General features: G+C 48.2%; 1 protein-coding gene and 1 pseudogene across 4 annotated transcripts in view; one reads left to right on the top strand and one right to left on the bottom strand.

The window, feature by feature from the left end:
• Positions 1-15,403, top strand: part of LOC310851754 (transmembrane protein 229B pseudogene) — a 151,047-nt pseudogene that overhangs the window by 39,870 nt on the left and 95,774 nt on the right. For 2 of the 3 annotated variants that reach the window (XR_014568554.1, XR_014568555.1), the window contains 2 exons: positions 10,693-11,236; positions 11,598-11,773. The exons of the other annotated variant lie outside the window; for it this stretch is intronic. The product of XR_014568554.1 is annotated as a transmembrane protein 229B pseudogene (transcript). Of the gene's footprint in view, positions 1-10,692; positions 11,237-11,597; positions 11,774-15,403 lie in introns of those variants that run through there. 3 annotated transcript variants of the gene reach the window in all.
• On the bottom strand, positions 1,136-14,903 carry LOC310851776 (mRNA decay activator protein ZFP36L2-B-like). The gene is made up of 2 exons (XM_083754459.1): positions 14,798-14,903; positions 1,136-5,078 (listed from the first exon to the last, which is right to left on the bottom strand). The coding sequence occupies exons 1-2, from the start codon at positions 14,849-14,851 to the stop codon at positions 4,215-4,217; spliced, it is 918 nt and encodes a 305-aa protein (XP_083610585.1). The 5' UTR covers positions 14,852-14,903; the 3' UTR covers positions 1,136-4,214.

Here is a 15,403-nt window from a genome sequence, read left to right as displayed (position 1 = left end):
GTAGGTAGGTTTTATTTGTTTTTTTATCTTATATTTTGTACACCCAGGTTTTTTTCTCTTTAATTTTTTGGGGGGCCCCCAAGAGAGTGGGGCGCCGAGCTAGAGCTTGTTTAGCTTATATGTACATCTGGCACTGAACAGTCCTCACGCAAACAGATCTTTTAGAAAAAATAAATAAAAATAAAAATAATTTATTATTTATACCCCGCCCATCTGGCCGGGCCTCCCCAGCCACTCTGGGCAGCTTCCAACAAAATATTAAAATACAGTAATGCATCAAACATTAAACTTTCCCCTAAAGTAGTAGTGTTTTATTTTTCATCTCTGGGATAGCAGTGAGTCCCAGCGATTCAGCCCTGCTTACGGGGATCAATAGTCTAGGGTGAGGGTGTTTTAGGGTGGGTCGATCTGTTGAACCCCTCCTCTCCCTGTGGGGCTGCCTGTGGGGCTTTTGTGATCTGGGGCCATTCCCGTAAGGCTGTGCACTTTTGTGGGGGCAGAAAGGCGAGCCGGTGTTTGTGGGGGGGGGGTGGTTTTGAGAATCTCTGGGCATCCTGACCTCATAGGGGACGGCGATTCTTCCTTTAAAAATAAAATAAAATAAGCACGCCTTTTGTTCTCGCAAGAAAGGGGGAGGCAGGGCAGGAAGATGGATCGCTGGGAAAACTCGCTGCAAAGCCCCGAACATCTGTTATGGATTCAAAGAAGCAGCTGGCGAGGCCTGGAGAAAATGCACAAAAAGATTTTGCAGTGTGGCTGGAGGCGAAAAAAGAGAGGGTTATTTTTGGGGAGGCTTCCACAAATTCAACGCAGGTGAGATCTTGCCTTGCACAAGACCCGACCCTGCAAGGCTTGGATTTGATCGAAGAATGTTGATGCTTCTTAATTCGTTATCATTTACATTTCTATCCTGCCTTTAAGCTTAGCCCAGACTCAAGGCGGCTTTGCAAATAAAGACCGTAAAATGCAGCTTAAAAAAGAAGAAAAGCTAAAAACGTAGAAAATATTTTATCCATGTACGTGGAGCTCAAAGTTCACCCACATTTACCTTCAAGTCTGCCTGAGCGCCCTAGTAGGTTCTAGCAGGTTCAGAGTGAGTTTTGTTTTTTTTAAAAAAAAAATCAAGACGAGAGAGTTTAAAATTAGACAGACTTTATTATGACAGGATCAAACCGGAAATGCAGACGCATCCATTTTAAAAGTCGTTCTGATTAACACAGAAACCCGTTAACGAAAGAGGAAGACAACTCTATAAATAAAAAGACACAAACAAGCAATAAGTTAATACTGAATATTCCCCCGACACACACCAAATTAAGGCAGACATTGGCTTTTTCAATTTTTAAAGTTAGCAGATAAACTAAGAACTTTTTATGCACTTCTATAAAAAGGAGAAAAAATAATATTTGGTTCCAAATATCAGAAATAGCGTTCATATATTTTTTTAAAAAAGGATGCAATAAATAGCTTACAATATATTAAGGATTCAGGGTGGAGTTTTGCCAATTCCGAGGTTCTCTATCCCGGATTCCCACTCCCTGGAGATAGTTTATCTCCTGATATGCTTTCTCCATACACAGAACTTGTGTAGGTAGGAATCGCCCGCAATCTCAGGCAACACAATGTGTTCCTGTGCTCCACACATCAAACATTCCTTGGAAGAATGAGCTGCAAAACCAGCACGAGATTAAGGATTGTTTTCCGGTGCACAAAAATATTAGCTCGGTTCTGAGTGCTGCAATTCGCCTACCAAGCTCCTGAAAAAAATTATGAGAACCCTCAGTCATGCACAAATAGAGATTGAAAGGGAATTCGAGAACGGAAACCCTTCCTTTCCTCCTGTTCCATGCAAAATAATCCGAACCTGCAAAATTCCCCCTTATATTTTAAAGGAAAAAAAGAAGTCGTCGCCGTCCCTGTGGGGGAAATACCGCACTTTCTTCAAAAAAACTGAAGAGAATATCTTTTTTTAAAACACACACACACACAAACAAACTTGGAGGCTAATCCTGTCCCCACTACAGAAGCATTATTGTGAAGGGCACAGGTGGTCTGGCTCGTTAAGAAGACCGGCTGTGCAATAAGGGGATGAGAGAATTAATGCAGGAGACAGACAATGACCCCCCCTCCCCGTCTCTCCCCCCCCCCCAATCTTGGAGACTTGAAGGCGGTTTCAAAAGACGGATTTTAGCAGTTTTTAGCAGGGCTCTGCCGTTTGCATCAGGGGCGATGGCGTAAAGGGGAACCCTCTCAACCCATTTTTGAGTCTGCAGACACTGTTTTCTAGATCTTTTTTTATCAGGTAATGCGCCAGAGACCCGGGTATGAGCCCCAAAAAACCAGTGTTGTGTTGACATACTAGTGCGACTGAGAGTTTCCAAACAAGCCACACGCTTGCGCTGGAAAAAAGAAGGCGAAGGGCTGCTGTTTCCGTTGCAAAAACCGGAGGGGCCAGCCCAAGACGCAATCTGGGGTCCCTCCAGATGTTTGGGACAGCATCTTCCATCAGACCCTGCAAGGGCTGATGGGAAAATCCCAGTTGCAGTTGGCACCGCCCAGCGGCCTCCATCCTTGGACCCAACTCATCATCTTCCCAACCTGCTCTGCAAAAATGAATAAATTAAGAAGCACTTGGGTGTTTGGCCTGAGAAAATGCAAAACCCGCCGTTAATCTCTTCTCCCCACCCACCAGGCCTTCTCCCTCACCCAGCCATTCAGAAACATCCAACATTCTTTCCTCTAAGCGCCCAAATTTGTGGGAAGAGTTCCGATTCCAATGCGTCGCCGCTCCCTTAAAAATTAAAAATGCTTTTGGCCTCTGGTCAGTTTTTGAGGCTTCTCCCCCATTTCTCCCACCCCCTCAGTAAAGAGAGAGAGGAGAGAGAGAGAGAGAGAGAGAGAGAGAGAGAGAGAGAGAGAGAGAGATCGAGATATCTTGGCAAAGGAGTATTTGTCAGTTTAAGTTTTTCGTTCTGTCAGTTTCGTCCTCCAGCTTTTTTGCCCATAGTCAGAAAGTTCTTGGCTTTCCATTTTTGCATGCTGCCAGATTCTCAGCTGAAACAACACAGTAAAGGAAAGCCCTTGCTTAAGGCTTTTTTGGGGGGTGGGGGGGTGGAACAACCACCAAAATTAAGGTTTTCCATATTGCAACAACAAAAAGACAAAAAGCACGGGTAGCTGCAAATTCGTCGGCCTCTTCTTGCACGGAGACAGGAGCCAACATTCAGGGTCGTATCCAATGCTAGCGCTACACAGAGTAGACCAACTGAAGATAAGGAACACTGCCGACTTAGGTCCCTGAATGCTAGTGGGTATACTCTGTGTAGGATTTGGTTGAGTACATCCCAATGGTATCGAAATAAAGTCCTGCAAATCTTTTGGAGTCAGATACAACCCAATAATTCACGGGTCACAATAATATTTTTTTTGCCAAGGCCCTAAGCCAGATTTCCCCAACTTGGTGCCCACGCCAGAGCTTTTGGACTACAACTCCCAGCCAGGTGCAAGGATGACTACGGATAATGGGAGTCGTAGTCTAAAATATGAGCACCAAGTTGACCCTGAGAAAATGCGAGTAGCCCGGTGGAAACAACATCCTCCTGGATGCCACAAAAAAATCTCGTCACGTTCCATGGAGTCGGCTTTGCTCCAGACTTCCCACATGTCCCTGGCTACTCTCTGTGAAACTATCACAGCAAGCAGAACGTTGTCTGTTCTTGTGGTTCCACGTCCTTCTCACTCTGCATATAATTTCCTCGATCCCTCCCTCAAGCAGAGAAAACCAGCGATATAGCACAGAAGTTACTCATCTCATTCCATTGCTTGAGAAACGTCAGGTTTTTTATCAAAAAAATAAAAATAATCAAATCATCGAAGCATTAAAAAAAGAGTCTTCCCAAACAACTCAGGATATCTAGAGAAACCAGACCATTTTTAAGAGTGCTGGAAGTGGTCTGAGAAAGACACACCTCTTGCCCCCCAACAGCATACAAAAACACACATTGTTGCCTCTGGATAAACAGGTTGATGAGGTTTTTGAATTGGTGTGGGAACCTAGCAAACCTGTTTAAGCAGAGGCAAAAAGTCAGGTGGGCATCCACACACAAAGAGCAGAGGTTCCTAGTTGCCTCCAGCTCCCTCTGGGTGAGGACAAGGGAAATCTCGCATCTTTCTCTCCATGCCTTAGTTTCTCCTCCCAACCTCGAAACGCTCCTTCAGTCGTCGGAGACGGAGATTTGGCTGAAGATGGGCAGCCGGCGGCCCAGCGGGCCCAGCCCCGGGGATTCTGACCCACTGCTGCCCCCCGAACTCCCGGAGTCTTCCTGGTCAGAGAGGGAGTCGGCGGAAAGGCTTTTCTGCAGTGTCAATAGGGCTGGGAAGGCAAAGGGGCACAGCAGGGACCCCCGAGCAGCCCCGGCAGTGCGGAGGGGGCAGGCGAGAGTCGGCTGGCTCAGGGCGTCGTGAGGGAAGGAGGTCTCCGGAAGGCGGGGGGCAGCAGTGGGGCAGTGGCGGGTTGGCAAGGGTGCCCGCGGGGGTGGCACACGGCGCTCCTCTGCATTGTGGATGAAGTGGCAGCGTGCGCCGTAAGGGCAGATGCCCGAGGTGTGGAAGGTGCGGCAAGGCTCTGTCTTGTACTTGGGGTGGCGGCTGAGCCCCCGCAGCTCGGCCGCGCCGTGGGCAAACTGGCACTTGGCCCCGTACTTGCAGACGCCACTCTCCTCAAAGGTGCGGCACAGCTCCGTCTTGTAGCGGGACGAGGGCGGCTTGGCGTCGCCGCGGCAGCAGGTCTCGATCAGGCTGGTCGAGCGGTCCGCTCGGAAAGGGATGCGCTGGAGGGATGTGGGCGGCAGCTCAGAGTCCCGGCCCCACGGCTGCTGGTGGGGCCACGCTGGGTCGCTCAGACCAGCCGCGGCTGCGTGGGGAGCGACGGTGTCAGCCGGGTGCACCGCACAGCCGGTTCCTTCGAAGCCGGAAGCCGAGAGGGCGACAGGGCAGGCGGAGAAGGTGCGCTGGAAGCGGAGGAAACGTCTGGCATCTGGACTGTTGTCGTCCTCATTCAGGTTCAGGCTCAGGAACGTCTACGAAGGAGGGAATTGGGGGAATATTATGAGAATTGAATTTATCAGTCGCTGCTTTCTTTGGCCACAGGCAACTCAAAGCGATGTACAGAAAAATGGAAAACCCAAACATAACTTACCGCATTTTTCGCTCCATAAGACACACTTTTTTCTTCCTAAAAGTAAGGGGAATGTCTATGCATCTTATGGAGCGAGTGTGTGGTCCCTGGAGCCGAATTGCCCAGGGGCGAAAAGCAGATTGTGCTTTCTTTTTTTTGAAAGAGGGAAGGGGGTGTTGAAATGAAGCCGCCGATTGTTTGCCGATTGGAGAGAGATAAGGGACGCTAGAGATAAAGGAGGCTGCCTGGGAGGGGGGAGGTAAAGACAGCAAACTTGCAAAGGGGGGGAAACAGGAAGACTAAAGCAATAAGGAGAGAAATTAGAAGAAAAGGAGGAGCAAAAAACTGCTCCAGCTAAGGAAAAGACACTAAGGCAAACAAGAGGGAAGGGAGCGTTGAAAGGAAGCAGCTGATCGGTGGGATCGGAAGAGGGATAAGGGACGCTAGCGGAGGCTGCCTAGGAGGGGGGAGGTAAAAGCCCATGGATCCCCAGGATTTTTGCATTGGGTCACCCCAAATTCACCACCAGATCACATAGCATGTCCATGGCTATAGCCTGCACCAAAAAACCCACACATCCACTGTTTCATGGGGCCGCAATGGCGCAAAAACGTGGTTACAAAGCACGGGTCCACATGGATCCTCAGGATTTTTGCATTGGGCTACCCCAAACTCACCGTCAAATCACATGTCTGTGGCCACAGCTTGAACCACAAAAATCATACGTCCACTGTTTCGTTCAGAATATTTTTTTTCTTGTTTTCCTCCTCTATAAACTAGGTGCGTCTTATGGGGCGAAAAATACAGTACAGTGGTACCTCAGGCTACATACGCTTCAGGTTACAGACTCCGCTAACTCAGAAATAGTGCTTCAGGTTAAGAACTTTGCTTCAGGATGAGAACAGAAATCGTGCTCCGGCGGCGCAGCGCGGCAGCAGGCCCCATTAGCTAAAGTGGTGCTTCAGGTTAGGAACAGTTTCAGGTTAAGAACAGACCTCCAGAACGAATTAAGTTCTTAACCCGAGGTACCACTGTACATTAAAGGCAGGGGAGAGAGAGAATAATAGAATTCTAGAGCTGGAAGGTACCTCAAGGGTCATCTAGTCCAACCCCGTGCAATGCAGGAATCAAGACATCTCACTCACTCTAAAAGGCCATAGATGGTAAAAGCCACAGACCTGGTGAAAAAGGAAGGTTTTCACCTGGGAGCTGAAGATAAGTAATGAAGGCATCGGGCTAGACTCCCTGGGGAGAGCTAAACCCAAGTCAACAGAGTAATGCAGCAGCAAAAAAGGCGAATGCTATTCTGGGCTGCATCAACAGAAGTCCAGATCGAGGGACGTAATAATCCCACTCTTTTCTGCCTTGGTCAGAACACATCTGGACTCCTGTGTCCAGTTCTGGGCTCTGGAATTTAAGAAGGATGTTGACAAGCTGGAAGGCGTGCATAGGAGGGTGACCAAAATGACCAGAGGTCTGTAAACCAAGCCTTATGAGGAATGGTTGAAGGAGTTGGGTATAATAAATAAATAAATAAATAAATAAATAAATAAATAAATAAATAATAATGTATTATTTATACCCCACCCACCTGGCTGGGTTTCCCAAGCCATTCTGGGCGGCTTCCAACCGAATATTAAAAACACAATATGTGGCAGGACCTGCCAAGGAAAAGAAAAAAATTATTTATGTATGCTGCAATAGCAGCAAGAGTCTTGGTAGCACACTTGATAGCACAAGGATGGAAGAATGAGGAAATGCCGACGAAAGAACAGTGGCAAGAGAAATTGATGAATTCTGCAGAACTGGCCCAACTGACTTACAAATTGCAAGACGAGGACAACTGTGACTTCAAGGAAAAATGGGAGCTTTTTACAAACTATCTAAAAAGACAACAAAATGAACTGGACTGCTTGGCAAGTTTTGAATAAACACACACAAATTTATTGGTTGATAATGTGATAAGAATTTTATAATATGCAGGGGAAATATGTGAAGAGAAATCAGGGAGAGGCGCTGAGGGAAGTCCTTGTGGGGGGGGAAGGGGGGGAAATAATGTATGTGATGATATGGTTTGATAATTTGTTATGTGGAAATTGATCAATAAAGATATTAAAAATAAAAAAACACAATACAGCATTAAACATTAAAAACTTCCCTAAACAGGGCTGCCTTCAGGTGTCTTTTAAAAATAAGATAGCTGCTTGTTTCCTTCACATCTGGTGGGAGCGCATTCCACAGGGCGGGCGCCACCACCAAGAAGGCCCTCTGCCTGGTTCCCTGTACCCTCACTTCTCACAGGGAGGGAACCGCCAGAAGGCCCTCAGAGCTGGACCTCAGTGTCCGGGCAGAACGATGGAGGTGGAGACACTCCTTGAGATATACTGGACCGAGGCCATTTAGGGCTTTAAAGGTCAGCACCAACACTTTGAACTGTGCTCGCAAACATACTGATTACCCTGGGAAAGAGGAGACCAAGAGGAGTTATGATGGCCATCTTCAAACATCTCAAGGGCCATGACATGAAAGAGGGAACAAGCTTGTTTTCTCCTGCTCTGGAGGGTAGGACTCGAACCCATGGCTTCAAGTTACAAGAAAGGAGATTCCGACTAAACACTCGGAAAAACTTTCTGACAAGTAAGAGCTGTGGAACAGTCTCCCTCGTGAGATTGGACTCTCCTTCGTTGGAGGTTTTTAAGCAGAGGATGGATGGCCATCTGTCATGGAAGCTTGAGCTGAGATTCCTGCATTGAAGCGGGTTGGACTAGATGACCGCTGGGTCCCTTCCAACCCCACATTTCTACGATTCTATAATTCCATGCAATTCCCTGATGCAACTACGACTTCCACAGGGAGAAATGTAAAGTATTTAACAGGGAGAAATGTAAAGTATTGCACTTGGGCAAAAAAAATGAGAGGCACAAATACAAAATGGGTGACACCTGGCTTGAGAGCAGTACATGTGAAAAGGATCTAGGAGTCTTGGTTGACCACAAACTTGACATGAGCCAACAGTGTGACGCGGCAGCTAAAAAAGCCAATGCAATTCTGGGCTGCATCAAGAGGAGTATAGCATCTAGATCAAGGGAAGTAATAGTGCCACTGTATTCTGCTCTGGTCAGACCTCACCTGGAGTACTGTGTCCAGTTCTGGGCACCACAGTTCAAGAAGGACACTGACAAACTGGAACGTGTCCAGAGGAGGGCAACCAAAATGGTCAAAGGCCTGGAAACGATGCCTTATGAGGAACGGCTAAGGGAGCTGGGCATGTTTAGCCTGGAGGAGAGGAGGTTAAGGGGTGATATGATAGCCATGTTCAAATATATAAAAGGATGTCACATAGAGGAGGGAGAAAGGTTGTTTTCTGCTGCTCCAGAGAAGCGGACACGGAGCAATGGTTCCAAACTACAAGAAAGAAGATTCCACCTAAACATTAAGAAGAACTTCCTGACAGTAAGAGCTGTCCGACAGTGGAATTTGCTGCCCAGGAGTGTGGTGGAGTCTCCTTCTTTGGAGGTCTTTAAGCAGAGGCTTGACAACCATATGTCAGGAGTGCTCTGATGATGTTTCCTGCTTGGCAGGGGGTTGGACTCGATGGCCCTTGTGGTCTCTTCCAACTCTATGATTCTATGATTCGATGACTTCTCTGCAGGCAAAGAATTCTCCCGTTCTCAACGCTTGACCTCCAGGGACCAGGGCTACTCTCTTGCGCCAAGTGACGCCGAGGAGGAAGCAATTTGCCGGCCGACCCGCCCTCCCCGTGGGCTAATTTTTTTGAGCTGTGCAATCCGGCAACGTCTAAGCCCAGGCCAGCCGCTCTGAGCCCTCCCTGGGTTTCCTCCGTGAGGGGCGAGCTGGTAGCCACATCCTCCCTCTGCAAATCCCTCGGATGGAGGCAGCTCGCCCTAGAGGATGCTATTAACTAAATGGATCTCCATCTGGTCGCTGGGCGGATGACACCTGCCTGGCCCAGCACTTGAGAAATCAAGGAGGAGGAATGCGAGACTCCAAATATTGACGGACTTCAGCTCCCATCGTTCTCAGCAACCAGTGTGGCCAAGGGGCAGCAGAGGCATCTTAATGTTTTGCTCCCTGGCAGTGTTCGAAATACCCCAGGTAGAGGTCTAATAATTATTATTATTATTATTATTAATTTACACCCCACCCATCTGGCTGGGTTTCGCCAGCCACTATGGGCAGCCTCCAACCGAATATTAAAAATAGTACAGCGTCAGACATTAAAAACTTCCCTAAACAGGGCTGCCTTCAGTTGTCTTTTAAAAGTAAAATAGTTGTTTATTGGCTTGACATCTGGTGGGAGGGCGTTCCACAGGGCGGGCGCCACCACAGAGAAGGCCCTCTGGAACTACTGCTCTTCCGGCAGTTCCCTCACTGTGAGAAGCGAAGATACAGGGAGCCAGGCAGAGGGCCTTCTCGGTAGTGGCACCCTCACTTCAGAAGTCAAGGAGATAAAGAACTACACAACTTTTAGAAGGCATCTGAAGGCAGTCCTGTATCAGGAGGTTTTTAACGCTTGGTTTTTTTAAAATGTTTTTAGAAATGCTGTAAGCAAGCCCAGAGTGGCTGGGTTAACCCAGCCAGATGGGCAGGGTATAAATAATAAACAACTTCTTCTTCTTCTTCTTCTTCTTCTTATTATTATTATTATTATTACAGTGGTACCTCAGGTTAACGGGACACGGGTGACGCTGTGGGTTAAACCACAGAGCCTAGGGCTTGCCGATCAGAAGGTTGGCGGTTCAAATCCCCGCGACGGGGGGGGGTGGTGGTATTAACCTGAGGTAATATTTCTGGGTTAGCGGAATCTGTAACCTGAAGCGTATGTAACCCGAGTTATCACTGTAGATAAATAGGTACCGCTCTGGCGGGAAGGTAAACGGCATTTCTGTGTGCTGCTCTGGTTCGCCAGAAGCGGCTTAGTCCTGCTGGCCACATGACCTGGAAGCTGTACGCCAGCTCCCTTGGCCAAGAAAGCGAGAAGAGCGCAACAACCCCAGAGTCGGTCACGAGTGGACCTAACGGTCAGGGGTCCTTTACCTTCTTGACTCAGCACATGGTTAAACTATGGAACTCCCTGCCACAGGGGAAGGGGATGGTCACCAAATTGAATGGCTCTAGAAGAGGATTAGAGGAGGAGAGGGCTGTTGATGACAGCTAGCCATAATGGCTATGCCCGCATTTGAAGGCAGTAATGCGTCTGGGTACCAACTGCTGAAAGCCCCACGAGGGGAAAGTTGCTCTCGCACTCGGGTCCTGCTTGCGGGTTTCCCATAGTGGGCATCTGGTTGGCCACTGTGAGAACAGGAGGCTGGACTAGACGGGCCATTGGCTTGATCTGTCAACCCAGTTCTTCTGATGTTCTTATGGAACCTCCAGGTGCAGAGGCAGTCTATCCAGATTCCTATAGTTCCCCTAGGAAACTGAGAACAGGGTGCTGAACTAGACTCCCTGTTCCTGAATGGGGCAACTGTGCCCCTGAAGGACCAGGTGTGCAGCCTGGGAGTCATTTTGGACTCACAGCTGTCCATGGAGGCGCAGGTCAGTTCGGTGTCCAGGGCAGCTGTCTCCCAGCTCCATCTGGTATGCAGGATGAGACCCTCCCTGCCCACAAACTGTATCGCCAGAGTGGTGCATGCTCTGGTTATCTCCCGCTTGGACTACTGCAATGCGCTCTACGTGGGGCTACCTTTGAAGGTGACCTGGAAACTACAACTAATCCAGAATGTGGCAGCTAAACTGGTGACTGGGAGCGGCCGCCAAGACCACATAACACCAGTTCTGTAAGACCTATGTTGGCTCCCAGGACGTTTCTGAGCACAATTCAAATTGTTGGTGCTGACCTTGAAAGCCCTAAACGGCCTCAAAGGCCCAGTAGACCTGAAGGAGCATCTCCACCCCCATCGTTCTGCCCGGACCCTGAGGTCCAGCTCCAAGGGCCTTCTGGCGGTTTACTCCCTGCGAGAAGTGAAGTTACAGGGAACCAGACAGAGGGCCTTCTCAGTGGTGGCACCCGCCCTGTGGAACGCCCTCCCACCAGATGTGAAGGAAATAAGCAGCTATCCTATCTTTAAAAGACATCTGAAGGCAGCCCTGTTCAGGGAAGTTTTTAATGTGTGACATTTTAATGTGTTTTTAAGCTTTGTTGGAAGCCACCCAGAGTGGCTGGGGAAACTGAGCCAGATGGGTGGGGTAATAATAATAATAATAATAATAATTTATTATTTATACTCCGCCCATCTGGCTGAGTTTCCCCAGCCTCAAAGGCCCAGTACACCTGAAGGAGCATCTCCACCCCCCCATCGTTCTACCTGGACACTGAGGTCCAGCGCCGAGGGCCTTCCTGCAGTTCCCTCCCTGCGAGAAGCCAAGTTACAGGGAACCAGGCAGAGGGCCTTCTCAGATGTCAAAGATAAAAACAACTACCAGATTTTTAGAAGACATCTGAAGGCAGCCCTGTTTAGGGACGCTTTTAATGTTTGATGCATTACTGTATTTTAATATTGTGTTGGAAGCCACCCAGAGTGGCTGGGGAAGCCCAGCCAGATGGGCGGGGTATAAATAATAAATTATTATTATTATTATTATTATTATTATTATTATTATTATTATTATTATTATTTAGATGGGCTGTTGCCGTGATCCAGCAGAGTTCTCCTTTGGGATCTCTCTCTGTGAATGGACGAAACTCAGCTCCTTACTCTTTTTGCACCTTATTGTGGGCGAGCGCCCACGCGGCATGTGAAATGCTTCGCCCATGACGCAGACATCGCCCTGCTCTGCCCAGCAGGTACCAGCCCCCACCGCAAGTACCTCCAGATGCCCCTAAGATGCAAATCTTGCTCTGAATAGTGGCTTTTATCCCACAACGGAGGACCATATGCTACAGGTCAATACTTGGGTTGCCAGGGAAACAGACAGGGCATTGGGAACAAAAGTCTCACCACAATGGCTCCCTAGAGTCACCGCCAATTGTGATGGAAATTTCCACACTCTGAATACCATCACATGCAAACACCTCCAGCCCAACCTGCACCCCAGGCCAAACCACAAACCCTTCCTTCCTATGCTGCTAATATTTCCTGTACGTTAAGAACTCTCGATTAGGCACAAGATAAATGGTGTGTTTGGGGTTTTTTGTTTTTTACTTCGCTTCTCTCTCTCTCTCATTGCAACGGGGACATTGTTTTGTATACAACATTAGCAGCAATGCCCTGACCGACTAAAGCATAGCAGTCAACTTTCCCCTTTTTTTAAATGTGAAATTCCATCATTCCAAATAGGATTCCTCGTGAGAAAAGGGAAAAGTTGACAGCTTTGAACCAAACACTTCCAAACCTCCAGCCAGGAGTTCTAACCCGGCGGACCCCAACATTTTACAGTTGCAGGGCCCACCTTTAATGCGTATTTGGGGGCCAATTTCTCAGTCTTTTACCATATATTTGCACGGTTGTAGGGCTGCTGGAGAATTGCACCTTGGATCAGGCCGTGACCCAGGAAGGGGTCCCGACCCACCAGTCGCAGACCATTGTCCAATACTTGCATGCATCCATAACCTCTTTATTTCTGCAAGCAGATCAAGGACTAAGTGGGGCACTGATGTCCCAAAGAGTCTCCAATTCTGGCAGGCTCAGAGGGGCTCTTACACCTTTATTTAGAAGCTGCCCTTCAGGGAAACTGTTAACTAACTTGGAAAGCTGCTAGGTCCTTATTTTTTCCCAAACACACAAAATTATACATGCAGCTGCGTTCAATGTTTGCTTCCAAGCAGGAAACAAGATTGATGTTGAACCCCTGAGGGTTCCCCATCTCTACCTTACAAACAACCCTGTAAGGTAGGCCAGCACGATTACCCGATGGGCAAGAACCAGAGGGGGAACCTCTGTGTTCAAGGCCTTCCAGCATGTTCACAGCAGACGCTATACGCAAACAGGGAACCTCTCTGGATATCTAACTGTGCACCCTGACCTGGGACTCAGCACCACGCAACACAGCAGGATGCTGCCCCAGTTCACATGCGGTCAGGCACCATAGCCAACATGGCACCCTCCAGCAGCAAGGGCTTCTGGGATATGAAGTCCAGGCACAGCGTGACGTCCACAACACCCCCTGGTGCATCTCCATTTTGCAGGCAATGTGCAGAATCTCTCCCTCCCTTTCGCGGGGCAAAGTCTCCTTCATCTTTGCAGGAAGGAAGCATCATCTAAAAGCAGACCTCGATTCGAATTCAGGGCCCCAACGGAACAGAGACATACCGCCTGGGGCTCAGCCAAGGCTCAAATTATGGGGAGGTAGGGAGCCCTTACCAAAACTCAAAAACTCCCCATTTAACACCCAGACACTGCTTTATACACCCCCCATAATTTCTTAAAAGCAAGGCCCCTCTGCCACCCTCCCTCCGTGGTGGAAATGCCAGGGATCTGGTCCCAGGTTCATTGACTATCGGACTTTAAAATGCTGGAATCAAGTTCATACATTTTGCTGAATTATTTGTACTAAATAGTTTTCATCAAGAGTCTGAATAAACTATTTATTACTGTATATGAGTTTTATCACGTTATTATCTTCCTCAGTGGGGCGTGCAAACTGCTATTCTGAATAATGTTTTTTTATTATAGGGTAGAGGGTACATGGGATGAGTTTATGGAACCCAAGCAGGCAGTGGCCCAAAAAAGTTTGGGAACAAAAAAAACACACAAATCAGACTGAAACACACGTCGGCTTTCTGAACAGGTGGGCAGGCTCGTCCAAACAAAAACGTTTTTGGTAGGCACCCCCCCAAAAAAAAATAGAGGACAGCGAAGGCGCCTGCTTGATTATCAAGAGGCAGGGAGTTCCAAAGGGAACCTTGCAAATGGGATGCTGAAAGAAGAGAGAGAGAGAATGTGAGGTAGGAGGAGAAGAGGGTTTGATGAAGAACAACAGGTGGACTGAAAAGAACTACTGCAAAAAAATCGCCTCAGGATAAAGGCCCAAAGCGAGGGGTCAGTTTTTTCAGTGGCGCCTGCCCCCTGCAAGGAGGAAGTCTCTCCAGAGGAGAGCGGATTCCTTCGATGCACATAACAGATCGTGATGGGATCCAGTGATCCAGAAAGGTCGCTCCATGCACCAAGCAAGCAGCTCAGGAGAAAGCAGAAGACTTTTTGGATATCCTTGCATTCTTGGACAACGCTGAGTGATGTCTGGACCTGTTGATCTGGCCCAGTAACTTTCTAATTGGGGATTTTATTTTATTTTAATTTTTGCAAGCGAAGTTATAGCTGGGGAGGGAAAGAGCTTGCTGCAATTTCCTTAAAACACTTTGATAGCTTCCATAAAAATAGGGGCAGAGTCCTTCAGCAAACAAAACAAAACAAAACAAAACAAAACAAAACACTGTTTTAAATGAGTTTTCAGAGTACTCTCTGCCTTCTCCTGCCCCCCTATTTTTAACTACCAAGGTTTCTGGTAGCTAAAAAAAGGGGCAGTGAGTTTGCAGACGCTTAAGCAACACGAGGAAGTTGCAAGGCTAAAAATAAACCGGCAGAAAAGCGCTTTTCCTGAACTTCTGGGTAAGTCCAGCAGTTAAGACCAACTCCAGCATCCTACAAAAACACACCTTACCTTGCAGAGAGCATCATCCAGCTCCTGGAAAGGACTCAGGCAATACGAGGGCATCTTCTCCTCCAGGAAGCGTCTGGCTCTTAAAAAAATCGCCCACCCTCCTCCCCGCCAGGGAGAACCGATTAAAACCAAGAAAGCCCTGAAGCGGCTCTTTTAAAAGCCTCCCATCTCAGATTTTTTTTGGGGGGGGAGCCACGCCTCCTGGTCCAGAGTGGGCGGGGCATAGGCGGGGAGGGCGGGGGAGTCCCGGGCAAGGAGGGGGCTAACAATCTGGTGGGATGGAGGGATGGAAGGGGGGGGGGGCGAGAAAAGGAACAGGATGGAGAGGGAGGAAGGAATACCTGTGGAAGCTCTTTTTGCCCAAGAGCAGCAAAGCACCTGGGCTCCTTAACTGGAGCTGCGCTTTTCAATGAAAGGAAGAGGTGCAGGCTTCTGAGCTATGCAGAACTCTTGGTGCTGCAGAAATGGGTTTCCTCCTCCTCCTCCTCCTTCTTCTTCTTCTATCCCTCGTAGCCAAGTAAGATTGTCTTCCATAAACACGGTTTTAAAAGTGAGTCCGTAAGTGACTGTGGAGGCCAAATCTGGATCCCCACATCCTTCCACAGT

Source organism: Podarcis gaigeae, assembly GCF_964106915.1.
Source record: "Podarcis gaigeae genome assembly, chromosome: 8".
In the NCBI taxonomy this organism is placed as follows: Eukaryota; Metazoa; Chordata; class Lepidosauria; order Squamata; family Lacertidae; genus Podarcis; species Podarcis gaigeae.
This window is presented reverse-complemented; position numbering and strand designations above follow the sequence as displayed.

Bases quoted from the DNA above. Each gene is read 5' to 3' on its own strand.
- LOC310851776 (XM_083754459.1), bottom strand. From the start codon at position 14,851: ATGCCCTCGTATTGCCTGAGTCCTTTCCAGGAGCTGGATGATGCTCTC. The intron at 5,079-14,797 runs GTAAGGTGTGTT...CCTCCTTCGTAG, and splicing joins TGGATGATGCTCTCTGCAAG to ACGTTCCTGAGCCTGAACCT.